This window comes from Lithobates pipiens, unplaced genomic scaffold, assembly GCF_037356315.1.
Source record: "Lithobates pipiens isolate NorthernLeopardFrog02 unplaced genomic scaffold, aLitPip1_a1.2 Scaffold_27, whole genome shotgun sequence".
Taxonomy (NCBI): Eukaryota; Metazoa; Chordata; class Amphibia; order Anura; family Ranidae; genus Lithobates; species Lithobates pipiens.
This window is the reverse complement of record NW_027507788.1, coordinates 211,440,169-211,463,719: the sequence shown is the minus strand read 5'-3', so window position 1 is coordinate 211,463,719 and position 23,551 is coordinate 211,440,169. Positions and strand designations below refer to the sequence as shown.

The window sequence follows — 23,551 nt, the reverse complement described above, 5'->3', positions numbered from 1 at the left end:
ATCATCTAAAAGCTAGTAGGAGATAGATGGACAGATTGGGGTAAGGAGTTCCATAGGCTTGGAGAGGCTCTGGAAAAGTCCTGGAGAACAGCATGGGAGGAGGGGATGAGAGAGCTAGAGAGCAGGAGGTCTTGAGAAGAATGAAGAGAACGGTTAGGTTGGTATTTAGAGACTAGATCAGTGATGTAGGTGGGGGTAGAGTTGTGGATGGCATTGTAGGTAGTTGTTAGTATTTTGAATTTCATTCGTTGGGTGAGCAGAAGCCAGTGGAGGGATTGACAGAGAGATAGATTGACACCCAAATAGATTTGGGTGTCATCAGCGTAGAGGTGGTATTGGAAGCCATGGGAGGTTATCAGCTGACCCAGGGAGGAGGTGTAGATTGAAAATAGGAGAGGTCCAAGAACAGAACCTTGGGGGACCCCAACAGAGAAAGGAAGAGGAGAGGAGGAAGTAGAATTGTAAGTAACGCTAAAGGTGCTGTTAAATAAGTAGGTAGAGAACCAGCGAAGAGTACAGTCATGGAGACCAAAGGCATGGCGTTTTTTGAGGAGGAGGGCTTGGTTAACCATATCGAAGGCAGCAGAGAGGTCCAGGAGTACAGAATAGTGTCCCATTCGTTTAACCACATGGGCGTCCGCAGAACTTTTTTCAGGGGAGGGGGGCATCATTTTAGGGTCACCCATGCACCGCCCCTTTTCGACAATGTCATTATCACATTATCATGGTCAGAGACTACAGACATTGTACAGTCCCTACGATAAGTAATGGATAATGGCCAACAGGCCCTCTTACCAGACCCAGCGAAACTACAGCAGTGATCCCTCTGGCTGGACGATCGCTCACTCTGGGTTCCCCGGGGCCGACTCTGGTCAGTAGTGTAGCATGTCTATACCCTGGTAGTGGCTCAGTGTTTCTCTCTGGTGGTGCTGGGCAGCGTGGCTCTCTCTGGTGGTGCTGGGCATCGTAGCTCTCTCTGGTGGCACTAGGCAGCATGGCTCTCTCTTTGGCTTCCGCCCAGCACACTCCTCATTCTTTGTCCTGTAGCGCTCTCTCCCCAGCTGTTTTCCAGGCTGCAGTCTCTCAATCTCTCTCTTGTTTGAGCTGTAGCCTCCTCCCTGTGGAAAATGGGGCTGCCAATCTTTGGGACTACATGTCCCATGATGCTCTTCTCTCCTAGTCTTCCTTGATTGGCCCTCAGTTATGGCCAATAGGGAAGGAACGGAGTGGGCAGGAAGCTGGGCGGGGAATCCTGGTGAGAGCTGCTGTCTCTTCTCCCTGAAAGGAGAAGGGGGGGGAGCAAGCGGGGGGGGGGGACCTCTGACAGCCCGCAGCTCGCCTTTCTCCTGTCACAGCGCCGCCGAGTTCTCTGCTGGACTGAGTAGGGAAAAGCAGTCACACTACACTAATGGGGGGCTTGGCAGCACCTTGATGGTGTCATCCCACTTGCGGGTGGCAACCGGGTGCGGTCTGCTCGCACCCCGATAGCGACACAACTGTCCTAAATTTAAGATCCAATCCCTGATTCCAGGGGGGGGGGGGGCACTTGACCCCCCTTGCCCCTACCTGCGGACATCCATGTTGACTATGGAACTCCTCACCACTATGGAACTCCTTACCCCAATCTGTGCGTCTATCTCAAAAATATGTAGCAGAATACATATTGGCCTAAACTGCTGAAGAAATCAGATTTATTTTTATTTTTTTATCGAATATGTTTTAAAGCAGAAAGTAAAAAAAAAGAAAATATTTTCTATTTATAGCACAAAAAATAAAAAACGCAAAGGGGATCAAATATCACCAAAAGAAAGCTCTATTTGTGGGAAAAAAAAGGACATCAATTGTATTTGCGTACAGCGTTGACTGCGTTAAAGTAACGCAGTGCAGTATCACAAAAAATAGCCTGGTCAGGAAGGGGGGAGGGGTAAATATTCCAGAGGTCAAGTGGTTAAATAGCCTACCAGGACATAATACATAGTCACTTGAAATAGTTATAAAACAACAGCAAAAAATGTTTTAAAAAAAGCAAAAAAAATAAAAAATGTATAGTATTAACCTTGCAATTTGTGTCTTCTACCCCCCGATTTTTATTTATTTTTGTACTTTATTTTATCAGGTACATTTTCTAGCAGAAAGTTAAAAAAATATATATATTTTTTCAAAATCCTCTGTCTTTTTTTGTCTATAGTAAAAATAGACTATTTAGACTAAAAATAGAGTAAAAATAAACTAAAATAGAGTAATAGAGTAAAATAGAGTAAATGGAGTAGAGTATATAGAGTAAATAGAGTAGAGTATATAGAGTAAAAAATAAAAACCGCAGATGGGGATCAAATATCACCAAAAGAAAGCTCTATTTGTGGGAAATCCATTTTATTTTGGTACAGCGTCGCACGATCGCGCAATTGTTAAAGTATTGCACAAAATGGCCTGGTCGGGAAGGGGGGGGGTAAATCTTCTGGAGGTCAAGTGGTTAAATCGCCTACCATGACCCAATAACATAGTCACTTGAACATTTTATAAAACAGACGTTTTATAAAAATAAATAAAAAATACAAAAAAATTAAATCGCCTACCATGACCCACTTGAAAATGTTATAAAACAAATATTTAAAAATAAATAAATAAAAAACAGCAAAAAAAAAAAAAAAATTAATAGTATTAACCTTGCAATTTGTGTCTGCTCCCCCCTCCCCTGGCCCCTTCGTTTTTAAAAAAAATAAAAAATTTTATCGGGTATGTTTTATAGCAGAAAGTGAAAAATATATATTTTTTTAAATTGTCGCTCTTTTTATTTTTTAATTTTTTTTTGTTTATAGCGCAAAAAATAAAAACCGCAGAGAGGATCAAATGTCACCAAAAGAAAAATCTATTTTATTTGGGTACAGCGTCGCACGGCCGCATAATTGTCAAACTATCGCACAAAATGGCCTGGTTGGGAAGGAGGGGGGGGTAAATCTTCTAGAGGTCAAGTGGTTAAATAGCCTACTATGACCCAATAACATAGTCACTTGAACATTTTATAAAACAAACGTTTTATAAAAAAAAAAAAAAATACAAAAAAAAAAAAAAAAGCAAAAAAAAATGAATAGTATTCATTTATCTTTTTTTTTTTGCGTTTTTTTTATTTATTAACCTTCGAATTTGTGTCTGCTACAACCCCCCCCCCCCCCCCCCCAAGCTCCCTCCTTTATTCTTCCTCTTTTTTTTTTTTTTTTTCTCTCCCTGTTTTTAAATCTTATTCTCCACCCCCCTCTGGATATTCTAGTTACTCCACGCTCCGAACAGCTCATTCCAGCTCCCAAGTTTTTCCAAGGAGTTAGCAGAGGTGAAGAAGGGAGAGAGCTTTTGCTATAGAAACTCTGCAGCGGCCAAGCCACAAAAGGCAGTTTGATTCCTATCACCGTGCACAAGGGGCTGTCTGATTATTATTATTATTTTTTATTTTTTTTTGACAGTAGAAGCTATTCCGATCTGTCGGAAGCCTCCCGGCATGGATCGAGCCTGCCAGAGGATTTACATACGGCTCTGAAACGACTCCCCCCCCCCCCCCCTGAAAAAAAAAAAAAAAGACGGATAGTTGGCTGATTGGCGGGGGATCGATAGCTTCCCCGGGATCAATGAGGTCTGGGGAAGGAGGGCGATCTCTTCGGATGGATACAATTTTCCAAGAGCAAGAGCAGAATCTCAGCTTCCTATAGTATTAAATCCCCCCCCCCCCCATCCCCAGCCGAGGCGAGAATAAGTCGTCTTTCCGAAAATTGCAATTACTTTAGAGACTTGGAGGAGATGGAAAATGAAGCCCCCAAAACGGTGGACAACCAGATGGAAAAATATATGTAATTTATTTTCTTTTTTCTTTTTTTTTTTTTTAAATGTGTGAAATGTTCTCCTCGATCTTCATTTCAAGGATGTGTTTAATCCAGTTCTGCTTGGAGGCGATTAATGTCATTAATGTCATTCTTGCTCGGCGTTTCCTTTCCTAATTCTGTTTTTATCTCCTTCTCTCTGGTGTCTGATGGTTATGTTGTCAGGTTGTTGGATGTGTCACAATCTGCGTTTTTGCCTTTGCAATTTTCTTGTCTCCTGTCATCTTGTTCCGTCTCTGCCTCCCATCCTCATCTCTCTCTCTCTCTCTCTTCATCCTGAACATCAGCTGCTCTTACTATCGCTAGGCGTCACCTAAAACCGCTACCATGACCTCCTAAAACCGACTTCTTTTTTTTTTCTCCAAGAGTGACCATAATGGGGAAATCGGAAAGTCAGATGGACATTGTGGAAAAATCGAACAAGACGGTGAAAAAGTCTTGGAGCATCGTGGAGATCGGACTTTCCGTGCTGCTAGTTCTGATGACCTGCGCCATGGTGGCATTGCTGGTCCTGTACACCACCAACAAAGGTAAGAGTCTGTGTTTCGTTGTTTGGTTTGTGAATTGTATATTTTTTTGATAGGCTTGTAGAAAAACGTCTGGTCTACAGAGAATTGGGAGATTTATGAATAGGGACGAGGTTCAGGACTGATGCTACCATAGGTTCATGGATGTGGGAAGTTTGTGGATTGTGAACTTTGGGCTAAAAAGTTTGAAGGTTCCTCATCAGAAATAATAACCTATAGGTATTAGTTTGGGTTCGGTCAGCCAAACCCGGAATTAAGCTGTCAGGGCCCGCTCAACCAGCTGTGACCAGGACATTCCCCACCCTACACCTGCCAGTACACAAATGGGGCAGAAATGTGATTATGACATTGTTGACCTAATATGGCCACATTACCGTAACAGATCAATGACATTATGACCACATAGCCATGTTAGATCAGTGATATTATGGCCACTTGGCCATATTAGGTCAATGACATTATGACCACAGGGCACTGCTAGGACAATGACATTAAGACCACAAGACCATATTAGATTAATGGCATTATGGTCACATGGCCATATTAGGTCACTGACATTATGACCACATGGCCATGTTAGATCAATGATATTATGGCCACATGACCATATTAGATCAATTACATTATGACCACATAGCCATGTTAGATCAATGATATTATGACCACATGGCCATATTAGGTCACTGACATTATGACCACATGGCCATATTAGGTCACTGACATTATGACCACATGGCCATGCTAGATCAATGACATTCAGACCACATAGCCATATTAGGTCAATGGTATTATGGCCACGTGGCCATATTAGGTCCATGACATTAAGACCACATGGCCATATTAGGTCAATGACATTGTGACCATGTCACACTGCTAGGACAATGACATTAAGACCACAAGACCATATTAGATTAATGGCATTATGGTCACATGGCCATATTAGGTCACTGACATTATGGCCACCTGGCCTTGTTGGATCAATGATATTATGGCCACGTAACCATAATAGATCAATGACATTATGACCACATAGCCATGTTGGATCAATGATATTATGGCCACATGGCCATATTAGGTCCATGACATTAAGACCACATGGCCATATTAGGTCCATGACATTAAGACCACATGGCCATATTAGGTCCATGACATTAAGACCACATGGCCATATTAGGTCCATGACATTAAGACCACATGGCCATATTAGGTCCATGACATTAAGACCACATGGCCATATTAGGTCAATGACATTGTGACCACGTCGCACTGCTAGGTCAATGACATTAGGACCCCATGACCATATTAGATCAATGCCATTATGGCCACATAACCATATTAGATCAATGCCATTAGGACCCCATGACCATATTAGATCAATGCCATTATGACCACATGACCATATTAGGTCCATCACATTAAGACCACACGGCCATATTAGGTCAATGACATTGTGACCACATGGCACTGCAAGGTCAATGACATTACGACCCCATGGCCATATTAGGTCAATGGCTTTATGGCCACATGGCCATATTAGGTCCATGACATTAAGGCTGGGTTCACACTGCTGCCGGATGTGGCTCACAGCAGGGGTCCAGTGCGTCCCTGTTCTCCGTTTCACGGACGAATCAGGGCCAAATTTTTGCCTGAATTCGGCTCTAAAACGGAGCCAAGCCACTCGCCACGGAGATATGTGAACCAGCTCCATAGAGAGCCGGTCACTGTCTCCTGTCATGCGAATTGAATGCGTGAAAACCGCATCCAATTCGCACTGGTGTGAACCCAGCCTAAGACCATAAGGCCATATTAGGTCACTGACATTATGGCCATGTGGTCATATAAGGTCCATGACATTATGACCACCTGGTTACATTAGGTCAATGGCATTAGAGCCACATGGCCATGTTAGGTTAATGACATTATGTCCACATGGTTACACCAGGTCAATGACATTATGGCTACATGGCCATTGTAGATCAATGACATGGCCAGGTGGACATATTAGGTCAATGATGTCGCGAGTATTCCCGCTTCTTTGAGGGAATGCCCCATCACAGCCGATTGGACTGGCACTGACAGCTTACTTCAAATTTCAAAAAAGGGGCTCAGACTGAACCCAAGCTTATCTCCTACCTATAATGCCCAGCATAGCCTTTTACCAGGTCAGCTTAGTAACAAGAGCTAATAATCAGAAAAAAAATGGACAGCCTCCTATAAATGTTGAGCTCACCATACATATTACAATCTGATCATACATTCTCCATACAATTAACTTAAGATTTAGCACAATTATGTAATATGGGGACCTATCTATACTATCCTATCAATCTGTATCCCATCAGGCATGCCCTTAGACTACATAATTGTTGATTTAGCTAGAGCTCACCACATATGTTACAGTCTGATTGTACAATCTCCTTTAGATCTCCCAACAACTATGTAGTACTAGATTGGATACAAATTGATTGGATACATTAGGTATACATACAGTAGTTTTGGTAAATATTAAGTTGACTGTGTAATGTTCGTGTGGTTAGACTATAACATGTCTGTAAGGAGATTGTACAGTCAGATTGTAATGTATGTGGTGTGTGCTTTAGGGAGTGCTGACAATTCTACTGTATATATAGAGATATAGTATTTTTTTATATATTTTTTTAATTTTATGTTTATTTATTCATTTTTATTTTAAATATTATATATTTATATAATTTATTTATTTTTTACTTTATTTTTCGTTCTTTATTTAGATTTTTAAATTTCTTTTATTTTTACTTTTTTCATTAATATTTTATTTCTATTTTTAGATTTATTTATGTATTTTTTTTTTTTTAACATTGCTATTGTTTAATGTTTTATTTTTATTGTTTTCATTTAAAATTTTATATTTCTTGTTTTAAGAAAATGCCCTGGCATCAGTGGAAGCATACAGTGCCTCTTTCGCTAGTTTTAGTGTGAGAAATAGTGCCCCATTGTTGATATCAGTGGAAGAAATAGTGCCCCATCATTGGTGTCAGTGGGAGGAATAGTGCCCTGTCTTTGGTGTCAGTGGAGGAATAGTGCCCCATCATTGGTCAGTGGGAGGAATAGTGCCGCGTCTTTGGTGTTAGTGGAGGAAAAGTGCCCCATCATTGGTGCCAGTGGGAGGAATAGTGCCCTGTCTTTGGTGTCAGTGGAGGAATAGTGCCCCATCATTGGTGTCAGTGGGAGGAATGGTGCCCTGTCTTTGGTGTCAGTGGGAGGAATAGTTCCCCGTCTTTGGTGTCATTGGGAGGAATAGTGCCCCATCATTGGTGTCAGTGGAAGGAATAGTGCGCCTTCTTTGGTGTCGGTGGGAGGAATAGTGCCCCATCATTGGTGTCAGTGGGAGGAATAGTGCCCCGTCTTTGGTGTCAGTGGGAGGAATAGTGCCCCATCATTGGTGTCAGTGGATGGAATAGTGCCCCTTCTTTGGTGTCAGTGGGAGGAATAGAGCCCCATCATTGGTGTCAGTGGATGGAATAGTGCCCCAAGGGCCTGATGAAGGCAAAAAAGGGGCCATATCCCGACCACTGCCCTTGAAAATAGCTTGCTTATTAGCCCTGCCAATGGCATGGACTGAATAATAAGATTTGCCCCCCCCCCCCCCCCCATAGATTTTAAAGGGGTTTGCTGCAAAGTTTGCAAACTTTGAGCATGAGTTGCAGAACTGCTCACAAATCAAACCCAGGCTGTTTCTCGCATCCCTTTGTATGAATCATAATCATCTGTACGTGAAAAAAAAATCAGGTCACTAAAGAGTAGGAAAAAAGGTTGGATTTCTGAGTTGGGTCAACAGAATTGGTTATCTGTGTGTGTGTGGGGCGGTTGTACAGATATCTGATGAAGTGCCAGGACAATGTTTTTTTAGCACCCAAAGCCAAAAGACCAAAGTCACCCCGCCCCCCCCCCCCCCCATGAGCTGTGAACTGTTTCGGCAGCATAGGTTGCAGCTCCTGCGCCCCCTACTGTCCAAAGCAAATGCCTCTTCTCAGAACAATAGAACAATACTGACTTGTACGGGTGATCAGATTTATATATTCATGTAAAAGCTTTATGCCAAAAGGAAACAACCTATGTGCCGTAACTGGTTATAAAGTGTGAGCTGGAGTTTGGCTTTAATTTGTTAGTGAATTTAAAGTGGAATTAATTAAAGGTTCGACTTTAAAAAAAAACAAAAACGCAAACATGTCATACTTACCTGCTCTGTGTAATGGTTTTGCACAAAGCAGCCCGACCCTCCTCTTCTTGTGTCCCCCCCCCACTGGCGCTCCTGGCTCCTCCCTCCTGACCAATGCCCCCAATAGCAAGCTGCTTGCTATGGGGGCACCAGTGCATGCTCGCTCCCGAGTCCTGCTTTTATAATAATCATAATAAGGATACAAAAATGCCATTTTTTTTTTTTTTTTTTTTTTTTTACAAATACCGATATAGTTTCTTTTTTAATACTTGCTGATACCAGTTACCGATACCTACCTATGGTACAAAGCATCGAAGAGGTATTTCCAAACTAAATACATTTTTTTTATTATTATTTATTTATTTTTTTACATTTTAAGCTTTTTTCAATGTGAAATGTGTAAATATATGTTAAAGGTTTAAAAATATTATAAAAAAAAAAAAAAAAAGGTTTAATTATTAATGCTTTATAAAATAGAAGTGAACAAAAAAAAATTAAAATCAGCAAGAAAATAGTAATTAAACGGAGGAGAATAAGGAGTTAATTAAGACTAATTCAAGTAAATGAAGGGCTAATAAGGGGTTTAACAGAGGAACATTTAATAAAAAACACAATTTTTTCATTTTTTTTTTTAACTTCACAGGTTGTTTTATATCATTCTCAATTTACTGAAAAATGATTAGACACATAGCATATATACATAAATTAGTGGTATTGTCACACCACCAAAACATCTTACAAATACATTATACAAGCTAACATAAACAACAACAAAAAATAGCCACAGAAGGGCAAGACAAAAAAAAAAAAAGAAAGAAAGGTTGTTTTAAACTGACTTCATCTGCAGATGGAAGTTCATCCCTTTGATCTGTAGATGAATAAACAGAAAGATACAAAAAGACACACTGGGGGTCATTTATTATAGCGCTGAAAAATTATCCTGCAGTACCAGAAAATCGTGCCCAATTAAGGCCGATCAAGATTTCAACTCTCAGAAACTGGGCGCTGGTGCAAATGGAAAACAGTGCTATTGCCGGCAAACATGTGTGTCCGATCACATATGCAGGAGTTCTCACTGAAGACTCAAGCCTCATACACACGGTCGGACTTTGTACAAACTTTTCCGTGGACTTTTGTACAAAGGGCGTGGTCCACAAGTTTGTATTGCATACACACGGTCGGACTTTTTGACAACAAACACGAACGCAATGACGTCACAACGTACTGACGCCGCTTCAAAAGAGGACGTTCAATGACTCCAGCGCCACCTTTGGTGAACTTCTGTATTGTAGTCTGATCTTTTGCATTGGTTCTGAGCATGCGTGTTTGTACCTTGTACAAAAGTCCGATGCTTTTGCGTACACACGATCAGACTTTGCTCCATCGGACTTTTGTTGCCAGAAAGTTTGTCCGTTCGCACAGCCAACAAAAGTCCGATGAAAACAGAAAAAGTTTGTCCGATGGAGCGTACACACAGTCGGATGTTGCTCCAAAACAGCTAATTTGCATGTTTGTTGTCAAAAAGTCCGACCGTGTGTACGGGCCTTTATATGCAAGTTCTTTGCCATAAAAAGTATATGGGGACCCGGGTCCTGCCCCAGGGGACATGTATCAATTGGAAAAATTGTTTTTAAAACGTCAGTTTTTTAAGGAGCAGTGATTTTAATAATGCTTAAAGTGAAACGATAAAAATGTTAAATTCCTAGCGCACCTTTCCTGTGTTTATTACAGTAACGCAGCAAAATTACATTTCTAAAGGAAAAAAATGTTATTGAAAATTGCCTGCGGCTGTAATGAATTGCCGATTCCCAGCAATATAGAGTAAAATTCAAAGAAAAAAATGGCGTAGGTTCCGCCCACCAGTCCATACCAGGTCCTTCGAATCTGGTATGGATATTAAGGGCAAAAAAAATAATAATTAAAAATTAAAAAGAAAAAATTAAAAATAATAATAAAAAAAATGGAATAGGCCCCCCCCTTCCCCAAAATCCTTATTATCCAAGCAAGCAGCCTGACAGGTCAGGAAAGGGAGGGGATGAGAGAGCCCCCCCCCCCCTGAACCATACCAGGCCACATACCCTCAACATGGGGAGGGTGCTTTGGGCACAAGGGTCTCATCCCCACAACCCTTGTACAGTGGTTGTGGAGGTCTGCAGGTGAGGGGCTTATCAGAATCTGGAAGCCCCCTTTAACAAAGGGGGACCCCAGATCTCGCCCCTCCACCCCCATCTGCAAGATTATAGAAACATATTTAACAGTCATTATTCTTACAAAGCACTTCTCCTTGTTTCGTTTTGGGGTTGTCCAAATTGGTGACATTGATATGTGTCCCTCAGGGTGGGACCTGTGTCCCCCATACCTATTTTAAGGCCAATAACTAGAAGATAAGCCAGCCAAGTGAGGACTAGCAAAATGAACAAGTCAGTTCCCATAGACTGCAGTGATATTTGTTGTATAACTTTTGCTCATGTTAGGCTCTTGGTTTTCCCCTCTGGATCAGGGGGTGTTTGTCCCATATGTAATTTTGCAGAATGCTGAATGATGTGCTTAATTTTGGACGGGGGGTGGCTTATTGTTGTGCTAGCTGCATTTGGGTTGTTCTGGGCATGCTCAGGGATATTTATTTTTTTTTTTGTGCTTTTTGAGTGTTAACAGCACTTGGATTTTTCTGGGCATGCTCAGAGAGTGTGTTTTTTTTGGGTTAGTAATTTAAGGACATCCTTAACAAGCGTACCCACTTTGAAGTTCTGTCTCTACATTGGGTGAACTTGCATTTTGTGTGTTTCATGGACGGTGCATGTGTTTTCAATTGCCTCATTAGCACACAAACCTATGTTATATAAAGCTTGCAGATAGCATTCTTTACCTTGAAAAGAGGCAAGTGTGTGCGCGGCATGTATTTTTTCTTTGTATTGTGTTTATGTCTTTGCAAAACAGATGTGTTGTACAGCAAGTACTTTGTACTTGTGTTTCTTTTTCTTTTTTTTTTTTTTTGGGGTGGGGGGGATATTTTTCACTGAAATATTTTTGATGTTGTCAATGTTTGTTGGTTTGTTGGTTTTTTCATTTTGATTTAATTGTCTGTGCTGGATTATTTTTGCAAAACCTTCCTCAAGATGTTGTGACTGAAAATGTTTAAATTCTTAAAGTGGTTGTAAACCCTTTAAAAAAAATTCCAATAATAGAAAAAAAAAAGCCTGCAAGACAAAGGCAAGGGGACAAAAAGGAAGCGCCACCTAAGCGCAATAAGTTAAGTAAGATTTTAATGACACAGCAATTAATGCACTTATAGGAAGGTGAATAAAATCAGGCTGATCTGTGCTGTGGGCACAAGGTGCAGTGCAGTCGCTGGTCCATCCTAATCCACAGGGAGGTGGTCGTGGGAGACAAGATGTGCAGTCTTTTCCTGTGGCCACCACGAAGACAGCCAGGTCCGATGTGGAACGCAGGCGATGATGTCACAGGGGAAGCCACAAGGGAGCAAGTTATGGAGAGAACAAACAGGCTACGCGCTCGGAGTCTACTGCTCCTTCTACAGGCCCATAGAAGGAGCAGTAGACTCCGAGCGCGTAGCCTCGGAGTCTACGGGGGGGAGGTTACTTACAGGTATCGTGGCTCCGGCACTGTGATTGGCTGGAGCCATGATGACGATGTCATGCGCACGGGAGCGGCTGGTAACGGCACAGTACAACTTAAGCAACAGCATGTACGTGCCATTGCTTCAGTTTGCCATAATGGTCTAGCACAGGGGTCTTCAAACTACGGCCCTCCAGTTGTTCAGGAACTACAATTCCCATCATTGCCTAGTCATGTCTGTGAATGTCAGAGTTCCACAATAGACATGTGCATTTGTTTTCGTCCGAATTTCGGGTATTTTTTGTTATCGTTTTAACAAATGATAACGAACGCGCAGAATCCGAAAACCAAAAGATCCAACATAAACTTTGTGTTTTCGTTGCGACAACAGTTTGATATAGATAGGAGATTTGACATGATGCTAACAATAGCGATCTGTGTCCATAGAACCTGTGGTCGAATGTGCCTAACCTTAGCTCTATTAGTCCAAGATTATTCTACATAGAGAGAAAAGATTTGACATAGAGAGAAAAGATTCAACATAGAGAGAAAAGATTCGACATAGAGAGAAAAGATTCAACATAGAGAGAAAAGATTCAACATAGAGAGAAAAGATTTGACATAGAGAGAAAAGATTTGACATAGAGAGAAAAGATTCTACATAGTGAGAAAAGATTCAACATAGAGAGAAAAGATTCAACATAGAGAGAAAAGATTCGACATAGAGAGAAAAGATTCGACATAGAGAGAAAAGATTCGGCATAGAGAGAAAAGATTCGACATAGAGAGAAAAGATTCGACTTAGAGAAAAAAGATTCGACATAGAGAGAAAAGATTCGACCATTATAGAGACAATAGCAAAAAAGGTTGAATGTGCCTAACCTAACTCTATTAGTCCAAGATTATTCGACATAGAGAGAAAAGATTCTACATGAAGATTTGAAGAAAGCAGTCGCCGCGAGTGGACATTTATGGTCAAATGCTCCGCCCATAGGCTATAGAAGAATTCTAATGTTGGTTGACTAGTAATAATAATTAATAAATATAATTATTACTAGTGTCATACAACATTAGAATTCTACTATAGCTTGTAGGCGGAACATTCGACCCGGAAATGTACGATTGCGGCGTCGTACAGTTTAGCTGCTCCGTCGAATCTTCTTAGAACATTCGACAGACACCATAAGCTTTCAATGACAGATTCGACCTTAATTATTTCCGATTTTCAAACAAATGCATTTTTTAACGAAACTGAATAAATAAAAACTAATTTTGGGAGTAACTAAATAAATTCATTTTCCAGGCGAAAACTAAATTCCGAAATGAAATATTTCAGCTTGCACATGTCTATTCTACAATGCCTCATGGGACGTGTAGTTCCGCAACAGCTGGAGAGCCGTAGTTTGAAGATTCCTGATCACTTCAGTATGTCTTGAAAAAAGGTGGTTTCTCATGTGCCTTGTATAATGCCCAAGAAATATCGTTTGGAAAAGACAAGTGGGTCACGGCACATCCACATTCCAAATTTGGCACTGATGGGGGCAGGAGGGGCTCGGCCACCCCAAAATGAAACCACTTTGTTCCCATATTCAGGGGGACTGATTTGGTCACCGATGGTTTGCCAAAGATGGTCATGCTCTATGCAATATGGCCAATCTCTGTACATCTCAATATTTAGGCAAAATAGGTAATAGGAAGGCTCACTTAAACAATTAATTCAAATTATAAGAAATCAAATAGCCTCTTGCACTAATGTATTTTATTTAAGATCTAACTGATTGCAGTGTATGGCCACCTTTTAAAGATCAATATCTGAAAATATAAATGTATTGGGTTTAGAAACACTTCACTGTTCTTTGTAATGTATTGAAAGATTTGGGTAAAAAAAAGAAAAAAAAAACACATTTCAAAGACATTAGAATTGATAGGAATGAGATTAGAATCAAAAGGGTTAATTAACTGAGAACACCTACTAATTGCCTCACAAGATACATCCAATAAGATGAAATTAACCAATTGTATTGGGTGTGCGCTATTATCAATGAGAAAACCGAAGTTAAGCTAAGTGAAATCCTTTCTTAGTTTTACATGGGGATAGAGTACAGAGGGATTAGAAGTTATGGCGGTTTTTGGGGGTGTCTGCACCCCCTGATAGGGTGAAGACACCTCCCAAATTTTGTCAGTTTCTCCTTCAATTTTTTCACTTCCTGTCACATGGCCAAACAGGAAGTGAGGGTAAAACCCTACCAATGGGGACACATAGGTCAATCTAAATACCGTATTTATCGGCGTATAACACGCACCGGCATATATCACGCACCCCAAGTTTAGGAGGGAATTTTAAGGAAAAAAAACTTTTAAGAGGGAAGTTTAAGGAAAAAAAACTTACATTTAAATGTCCATCAATGCAGCCTTATCATTGTCCATCTGCAGCCTTGTCCATCATTGCAGCCTTGTCAGTGTCATATGCAGCCTTGTCCACCATTGCAATCTTGTCAGTGTCATTTGCAGCCTTGTCATGCAGCCTTGTCCACCATTGCAGCCTTGTAAGTTTTATTTGCCTCTTTTTTTTTTTTTAAATGCCGCCACCGAGATACAGAGCTGGATATCCTGTGTATCTCGGCGGCGCCGCTTTCGGCTCTTCTCGGCAGCTTTCGGCTACCTTCGGCGATTCTTGGTAGCTTTCGTCTGCCTTCGGCCGTTCTCGGCAGCTTTTGGCCACCGAGAACGGCTGAAGGAGGCCGGAGGCTGCCGAGAACGGCTGAAGGCAACCGGAAGCCGCCCAGAAGAGCCGAAGGTGGGCGAAAGCTGCCGAGAACGGCCGAAGGTGTCCGAAAGGCGCAGAGAAAAGCCGAAGGCGGGCAAAAGCCACCGAGAATGTTCGAAGGCGGTCGAAAGCAGCCAAGAAGAGCCAAAAGGTGGCTGAAAGCCACCCAGAGGCTCAGAACTGCGGGGGATCGGCGTATAACACGCACCCACGATTTTCCCCTGCTTTTAAGGGGAAAAAAGTGTGTGTTATAAGCAGATAAATATGGTAGTTTCCCCATTAGGTAAATTGCACTCTAACATTTTGCTGTGTACACCCCAAATTATTAGGTATCTTGGACTTTGGGGTTTATTTACTAAAGGCAAATCCACTTTGCACTACAAGTGCACTTGGAAGTGCAGTTGCCGGAGATCCGAGGGGGACATGCAAGGAAAAAACAAAACAAAACAGCATCTATGCTTCTACGTGATTGGATGATAAAATCAGCAGAGCTTCCCCTCAGATTCACAGCGAGTACACTTGTATTGCAGAGCGGATTTCCCTTTAATAAACCCCCAAATACCTAATCATTTGGGGTGTACACAACAAAGTGCTAGAGTGCAATTTGCCTAATGGGAACGCTAGATTGACCTGTGTGTCCCCAAGGAAAGATATTGGTAGGGTTATTTCCTGTTTGGCTATGTGATAGGGAGTGAAGGCAATTTTCAGGAAAGGGACACAAAGTCCAACCTAAAAAAAAAAAGGCAAGCAGGGGTTCTAGCACTCATTTTGTTTGCCTCAAATGCCCGCAATTAGAATAGGATTGTCTTGAGATAGATTTTAGTTCAATGCTCTAAATCAGTGGTTCTCAACCCTGTCCAAGTACCCCCAACAGGCCATGTTTGCAGGTTTTCCTTCATCTTTCACAGGTGCTTTAACCACTTCAGCCCCCGGACCATTTTGCCGGTCAAAGACCAGACCACTTTTTGCGATTCGGCTCTGCGGCGCTTTAACTGACAATTGCGTGGTTATGCGACGTAGCTCCCAAACAAAATTGGCATCCTTTTTTCCCCACAAATAGAGCTTTCTTATGGTGGTATTTGATCACCCCGGCGGTTTTTATTTTTTGCGCGATAAACAAAAATAGAGTGACAATTTTGAAAAAAGCGCATTATTTTTTGCTTTTTGATATAATAAATATTCCCCAAAAATATATAAAAAACATTTATTTCCCTCAGTTTAGGCCGATACGTATTCTTCTACATATTTTTTGGTAAAAAAAAATCGCAAAAAGCTGTTATTGATTGGTTTGCGCAAAAGTTATAGCGTTTACAAAATAGGGGATAGTTTTATGGCATTTTTATTAATAATTTTTTTTACTAGTAATGGCGGCGATTTTTATTGTGACTGCGACATTATGGCGGACACATTTTTGACACATTTTTGGGACCATTGTCATTTATACAGCAATCACTGCTATATAAATGCAATGAATCCTGTGTAAATGACAGTGGCAGTGAAGGGGTTAACCAGGGGGTGGCAGTGTAGGGGTTAAGTGTTCCTAGGGGTGTGTTACTAACTGTTGCTTTCATTTAGTGAACACTGATCTCTGCTCCAATCACATGGAGCAGAGATCAGCGTCACTAGTTGCTAGGCAGAATGGGGATATGCTGTTTACAACGGCATTTCTCCGTTCAGCCACCCCATGAGACGATCGGGGGTATGCCCGCGGCGATCGAGTCCGCGGGACCCGCGACCGGACTCACGGGGGTCCTTACCAGCACGCGAGCTGGCAGGGCGGCATTAAAGATTGGACGTACCTGTACGCCAATATGCCTGCCCGTGCCATTCTGCCGGCGTACATCGGCGTTCGCAGGTCGGGAACCAGTTAAATCAGAGTCAATGGCTTGGTATTTTGAACCGCTATTTTAACTAAGATAAATTTCCAAAACATGTCCTGTCGAGGGTAATTGAGGACTGAGGCACTGCGCAAAAATGGAAAATGTAATATTTACCTCTCTGTAATTTTCCTTTCCTGGTGCCTATGCATATGCTACCATGAAGGTACAAGGAAAGTAACTTAGACAAATCACACTTTTTTTTTGTTTTGCCATGCCAATCAGCTTAGTTATGCTGCAGCTGGGAAATCTGTTGCATGAAAATTGTTTGAGGTGGGTGTAAAATGCATTACTTAGATTGAGCATGCATCTGCAAAACAAATTATTAACAAAACACATAAATTTGCTGCAACATTTATTGGTCAGCAAAAACAGGACTTGGAGAAGAGCAAGCAAAGCAAAAAACACATGTATGTTAAGTTGAGACACTAAGCCCTTGTACACACGGTCGGAGAATCCGTCGGAATGTGTCCTATCGGACCGCGTTGTCGGATAATCCGACTGTGTGTGGTCTGCATCGGACTCATTCCGTCGGAATATCCGTCGGACCCAATTTTCCAACTTGTTGGAAATATTTTCCGACCAACTGGTTCGATCGGACATAATCCGATCATGTGTAGAGAATTTTGATCGGACAAAGTGCCACGCATGCTCAGATCAAATTCCTACATCAAAGCTATTGGCTACTAGCCTGAAAGTAGTCCCATCGTAATGAAATGACGTCATCACGTTCTGAATGATCGGATTTTACGACAACTTAGTCCGACCGTGTGTATGCAACAGTTTCGGACAAGATCCGACGGACAGAATCCGACGGATTTGGTTGTCGAAATGTCCGACCGTGTGTACAAGGGCTAACAGAATATGGTTTTGAGGTCTGACCATTTTGCAGCGGAAATGAACAGGAGTTAAAAGAACTGCGCCCACAAATGGACTTTAAACATTCAAAAAGAATTTAAACATTTTCGTCACAACATCTTGAGGAACATTTTGCAAAATAATGCAGCATAGACAATTAAATCAAAGGGAAACTAACAACCTACAAACACTGACAACATCAAAATTATTTCAGTGAAAAATATCCCCATTACTAACCCCAAAGAAAACACACTCGCTGAGCATGCCCAGAAACATCCAAGTGTTGTTCACACACAAAGACCACAAAAAATAAAAATAAAACAAAGTCCCCGAGCATGCCCAAAAGAACCCAAGTGCAGCTAGCACAAAATAAGCCACCACCCTGTCCAAAATTAAGCACATCATCCAGCATGCTATAAGATTACAGATGGGACAAACACCCCACCAGCCTAACATGGGAAAAAGTTATACAACAAATCCATGGACGTCCACCCAGAATCTTGCTCTTATTCGCCCCCTGGGGAGCGCTCCCACAAACATCTGTGACCGCTGGTAGCAGCCGTTTACCATGTGATCGCTCCGTCAAATGACGGAGCAATCACTTGTAAACAAACAAGTCATGACGCCGGTTCCTCCCTCCCCTCTCTGTACCGATCTGTACAGTGTGAGGGGAGAGGGGGAGAGATGGCAGCAGCACTGTGGGCTGGATGTGTAGTGCCCACAGCGCTGCTCAGTGCCAATACTGTGCAATACTCTGCCAATATTCTGCAACACTGTGCAATACACTGCAATACTCTGCAACACTGCAATACTCTGCAATATTCTGCAATACTCTGCCAATACTCTGCCAATACTCTGCAATACCCTGCAATACCTTGCAATACTCTGCAATATTCTGCAATATTCTGCAATACCCTGCAATACTCTGCCAATACTCTGCAATACCCTGCAATACCCTGCAATACTCTGCAATACTCTACCAATACTCTGACAATACTGTGCAATACTCTGCAATTAAACAGAAACAAAGACTTTTTTTTTTTAACGAATTTTCAGTCTTTTTTGATTTATAGCGCACAAAAAAAAAAAAACAGATTAAATACCACCAAAAGAAAGCTCTATTTGTGTGAAAAAAGGACAAAAATGTCATATGGGTACAGTGTGGCATGACTGAGTAATTGTCATTCAAAGTGTGAGAGCACCGAAAGCTGAAAATCGGGCTGGTTAAGAAGGGGGTTTAAGTGCCCGGTGGTCAAGTGGTTAATACAGTTTTAGGGTTACTACAATGCAGACATATTGAACGGACCTTTAGGACTTTTATAGTTATATATACTCTCAGTGTCCATCAGTGCCCCCTCAATAGTGCCCGCCAGTGCCTCCTCATCAGTGCCCATCAGTACCACCTATCATTGTCCATTGGTGCTGCCAATAAGTGCCCAACCGTGCCTCATCATCAGTGTTGCCTATCAGTGTCGCCTATCACAGCCCATCAGTGCCACCTCTCAGTGTCCATCAATGTTACCTATCAATGCCCCCTCATCAGTGCCCACCAGTGCCTCCTCATCAGTGCCACTGCCACCCATCAGTGCAGCCTCATCAGTGCCTCTTAAACAGTGCCTATCAGTGCAGCCTCATCAGTGCCCACCAGTGCCTCTTTATCAGTACCCATCAGTGCCACTGCCATAGGTGTACGCAGGGGGTGTGCCAGGTGTGCCTGGGCACACCCTAATCATGCTGTGCAGTGCAGATTCACCCTGCTGATATTAAAAAAATATAAATAAAATAATACAAAAATAAAAAAAATACTATATATATATATATATATATATATATATATATATAGATAGATAGATAGATATAGATATACGCACACATGTGTTTTGAGCTTTGGGGTGGTGCACACCCTAAAGCAATAGGCTGCCCACACCTATGCCCACTGCCACCTATCAGTGCAGCCGCATCAGTGAAGGAGAAAAATTACTTGTTTGCAAAATTGGATAACTATAAAAATATTATAATTTTTTTTTTTTCTTCCAAATTTTCGGTCCTTTTTTGTTTCTTTAGCAAAAAATAAAAACCCCAGCGGTGATTAAACACCACCAAAAGAAAGCTCTATTTGTGTGAATAAAATTATACAAATGTCATATGTGTACAGTGTAGCACGTGCAGTTCTCATTCAAAGTGCGACAGCACTGAAAGCTGAAAATTGGCCTGGACAGGAAGGGAGTAAAAGTGCCTGGAATTGAAGTGGTTAATATAAGGGCAATTGCTCCCCTCTGCTTCTAACCTCCGGGTCAGTTATTCTCCACCAAATAAACATTCTGCATTCAGAAGTATTGCTGATGCTCAGCGCAGGGGGAGGGGAGGGGAAGGGGTTAACCTGCCTGTCATGCATGGTTAGTCAGTTCTCAGTGCAGACAGATTGCTTTTCATACATGATTTATAAGCTCTGAAACATTTTTATACCCACAATCCTCCCAACAATATCACTTCCCTGGGAGCAGGCGCTATATATAGGGCGATCTGAAAAAATCACATCGTTTTTATCACAGCGGTTTAATTATAAGAGGTTTATATATATATATATATATATACACAGTCAGGTCCATAAATATTGGGACATCGACACAATTCTAATCTTTTTGTCCCCATACACCACCATAATGAATTTGAAATGAAACAAGCAAAATGGTGCTTTAACTGCAGACTTTCAGCTTTAATTTGAGGGTATTTACATCCAAATCACGTGAACGGTGTAGAAAATACAACAGTTTGCCTCCCACTTTTTAAGGCACCAAAAGTAATGGGACAATTGGCTGCTCAGCTGTTCCATGGCCAGGTGTGTGTTATTCCCTCATTATCCGATTTACAAGGAGCAGATAAAAAGGTCCAGAGTTCAGTTCAAGTGTGCTATTTGCATTTGGAATCTGTTGCTGTCAACTCTCAATATGAGATCCAATGAGCTGTCACTATCAGTGAAGCAAGCCATCATTAGGCTAAAAAAAAAAAAAACCCATCAGAGAGATAGCAAAAACATTAGGTGTGGCCAAATCAACTGTTTGGAACATCCTTAAAAAGAAAGAACGCACCGGTGAGCTCAGCGACACCAAAAGACCTGGAAGACCATGGAAAACAACTGTGGTGGATGACCGAAGAATTCTTTCCCTGGTGAAGAAAACACCCTTCACAACAGTTGGCCCGATCAAGAACACTCTCCAGGAGGTAGGTGTATGTGTGTCAAAGTCAACAATCAAGAGAAGACTTCACCAGAGTGAATACAGAGGGTTCACCACAAGATGTAAACCATTGGTGAGCCTCAAAAACAGCAAGGCCAGATTATAGTTTGCCAAACATCGACAATCAAGTCAACAATCAAGAGAAGACTTCACCAGAGTGAATACAGGGGGTTCACCACAAGATGTAAACCATTGGTGAGCCTCAAAAACAGGAAGGCCGGATTATAGTTTGCCAAACAACATCAACAATCAAGTCAACGATCAAGAGAAGACTTCACCAGAGTGAATACAGAGGGTTCACCACAAGATGTAAACCATTGGTGAGCCTCAAAAACAGGAAGGCCGGATTATAGTTTGCCAAACAACATCAACAATCAAGTCAACGATCAAGAGAAGACTTCACCAGAGTGAATACAGAGGGCTCACCACAAGATGTAAACCATTGGTGAGCCTCAAAAACAGGAAGGCCAGATTAGAGTTTGCCAAACAACATCGACAATCAAGTCAACAATCAAGAGAAGACTTCACCAGAGTGAATACAGAGGGTTCACCACAAGATGTAAACCGTTGGTGAGCCTCAAAAACAGGAAGGCCAGATTAGAGTTTGCCAAACAGCATCTAAAAAAGCCTTCACAGTGCTGGAACAACATCCTATGGACAGATGAGACCAAGATCAACTTGTACCAGAGTGTTGGGAAGAGAAGAGTATGGAGAAGGAAAGGAACTGCTCATGATCCAAAGCATACCACCTCATCAGTGAAGCATGGTGGTGGTAGTGTCATGGCGTGGGCATGTATGGCTGCCAATGGAACTGATTCTCTTGTATTTATTGATGATGTGACTGCTGACAAAAGCAGACGGATGAATTCTGAAGTGTTTCGGGCAAAATTATCTGCTCATATTTAGCCAAATGCTTTAGAACTCATTGGACGGCACTTCGCAGTGCAGATGGACAATGACCCGAACTGTGAAAGCAACAAAAGAGTTTTTTAAGGGAAAGAAGTGGAATGTTATGCAATGGCCAAGCCAATCACCTGACCTGATTCCGATTGAGCACGCATTTCACTTGCTGAAGACAAAACTGAAGGGAAAATACCCCAAGAACAAGCGGGAACTGAAGACAGTTGCAGTAAAGGCCTGGCAGAGCATCACCAGGGATGAAACCCAGCATCTGGTGATATCTACGCATTCCAGACTTCGGGCTGTAATTGACTGCAAAGGATTTGCAACCAAGTATTAAAAAGTGAAAGTTTGGATGAATGTTAATCTGTCCCATTACTTTTGGTCCCTGAAAAAGTGGGAGACACATATACAAACTGTTGTAATTCCTACACCGTTCACCTGATTTGGATGTAAATACCCTCAAATTAAAGCTCAAAGTCTGCAGTTAAAGCACATCTTGTTCGTTTCATTGTGGTGGTGTATAGAGCCAAAAACATTAGAATTGTGTCCATGTCCCAATATTTATGGACCTGACTGTATATATATATATATATATATACTCACCAGCCACTTTATTAGGTCCACCTTACTAGTACCGGGTTGGACCCCCTTTTGCCTTCTATCTTGGTGGAATAGGTTCAACAAGGTGTTGGAAACATTTCTCAGAGATTTTGGTCCATAGTGACATGATAGAATCACCCAATTGCTGCAGGTTTGTTGGCTGCACATTCATGATGCCAATCTCGCATTCCACCTCATCCCAATGGGGCTCTATTGGATAAGATGTGGTGAGTGTGGAGACCATTGGCATACAGTGAACTCATTGTCCAGTGGTGAGATGATTTGGGCTTTGTGACATGGTGCATTATCCTGCTGGAAGGAGCCATCAGAAGATGGGTCTGGTGGTGGGTCCACCACATCCCAAAGGTGCTCTACTGGATGAGATGTGGTGAGTGTGGAGGCCATTGGAGTACAGGGACCTCATTGTCCAGTGGTGAGATGATTGGAGCTTTGTGACTTGGGGCACTATCCTGCTGGAAGGAGCCATCAGAAGATGGGTCTGGTGATGGGTCCACCACATCCCAATGGGGCTCTATTGTATGGAGAACTGCTGACCATGGCGACCATTGAAGTAGAGTGACCTCATTGTCCAGTCGTTAGATGATTGGAGCTTTGTGACTTGGTGCATTATCCTACTGGAAGGAGCCATCAGAAGATGGGGACACTGTAGTCATAAAGGGATGGACATGGTTAGCAACAATATTCAGGTAGGCCGTGGAATTTATACGATGCTTAATTGCTACAAAGAGGCCCAAAGTGTGCCAAGAAAATATCCCCCCCACCATTACACCACCAGCCTGAACCTGTGATACAAGGCAGGATGGATCCATGCTTTCATGTTGTTTACACCAAATTCTGACCCAACCATCTGAATGTCGCAGCTGAAATCTGGACTCATCAGACCAGACAACGTTTTTTTCCAATCTTCTATTGTCCAATTTTGTTGATCCTGTGCAAATTGCAGCCTCAGTTTCCTGTACTTAGCTGACAGGATTGGCACCTGGTGTGGTCTCCTGCTGCTGTAGCCCATCTGCTTCAAGGTTGGATGTGTTGTGCGTTCAGAGATGGTGTTCTGCATACCTTGGATGTAACGAGTGGTTATTTGAGTTACTGTTGCCTTTCTATCATCTGGAACCAGTC

The 23,551-nt window shown here is 41.9% G+C and overlaps 1 protein-coding gene across 3 annotated transcripts in view; it reads left to right on the top strand.

Annotated features, from left to right (window-relative positions):
- MMEL1 (membrane metalloendopeptidase like 1) overlaps positions 1 to 23,551 on the top strand; it is a 362,546-nt gene that overhangs the window by 77,625 nt on the left and 261,370 nt on the right. For 2 of the 3 annotated variants that reach the window (XR_013263284.1, XM_077458215.1), the window contains exons 1-2: positions 3,273 to 3,839; positions 4,236 to 4,399. Coding sequence is in view for 2 of the 3 variants with exons in the window: in XM_077458215.1 (XP_077314341.1) it covers positions 3,790 to 3,839; positions 4,236 to 4,399 (214 nt within the window). In the remaining variant the exon portion in view is untranslated. Of the gene's footprint in view, positions 1 to 3,272; positions 3,840 to 4,235; positions 4,400 to 23,551 lie in introns of those variants that run through there. The other variant, XM_077458217.1, reaches the window with a different exon arrangement.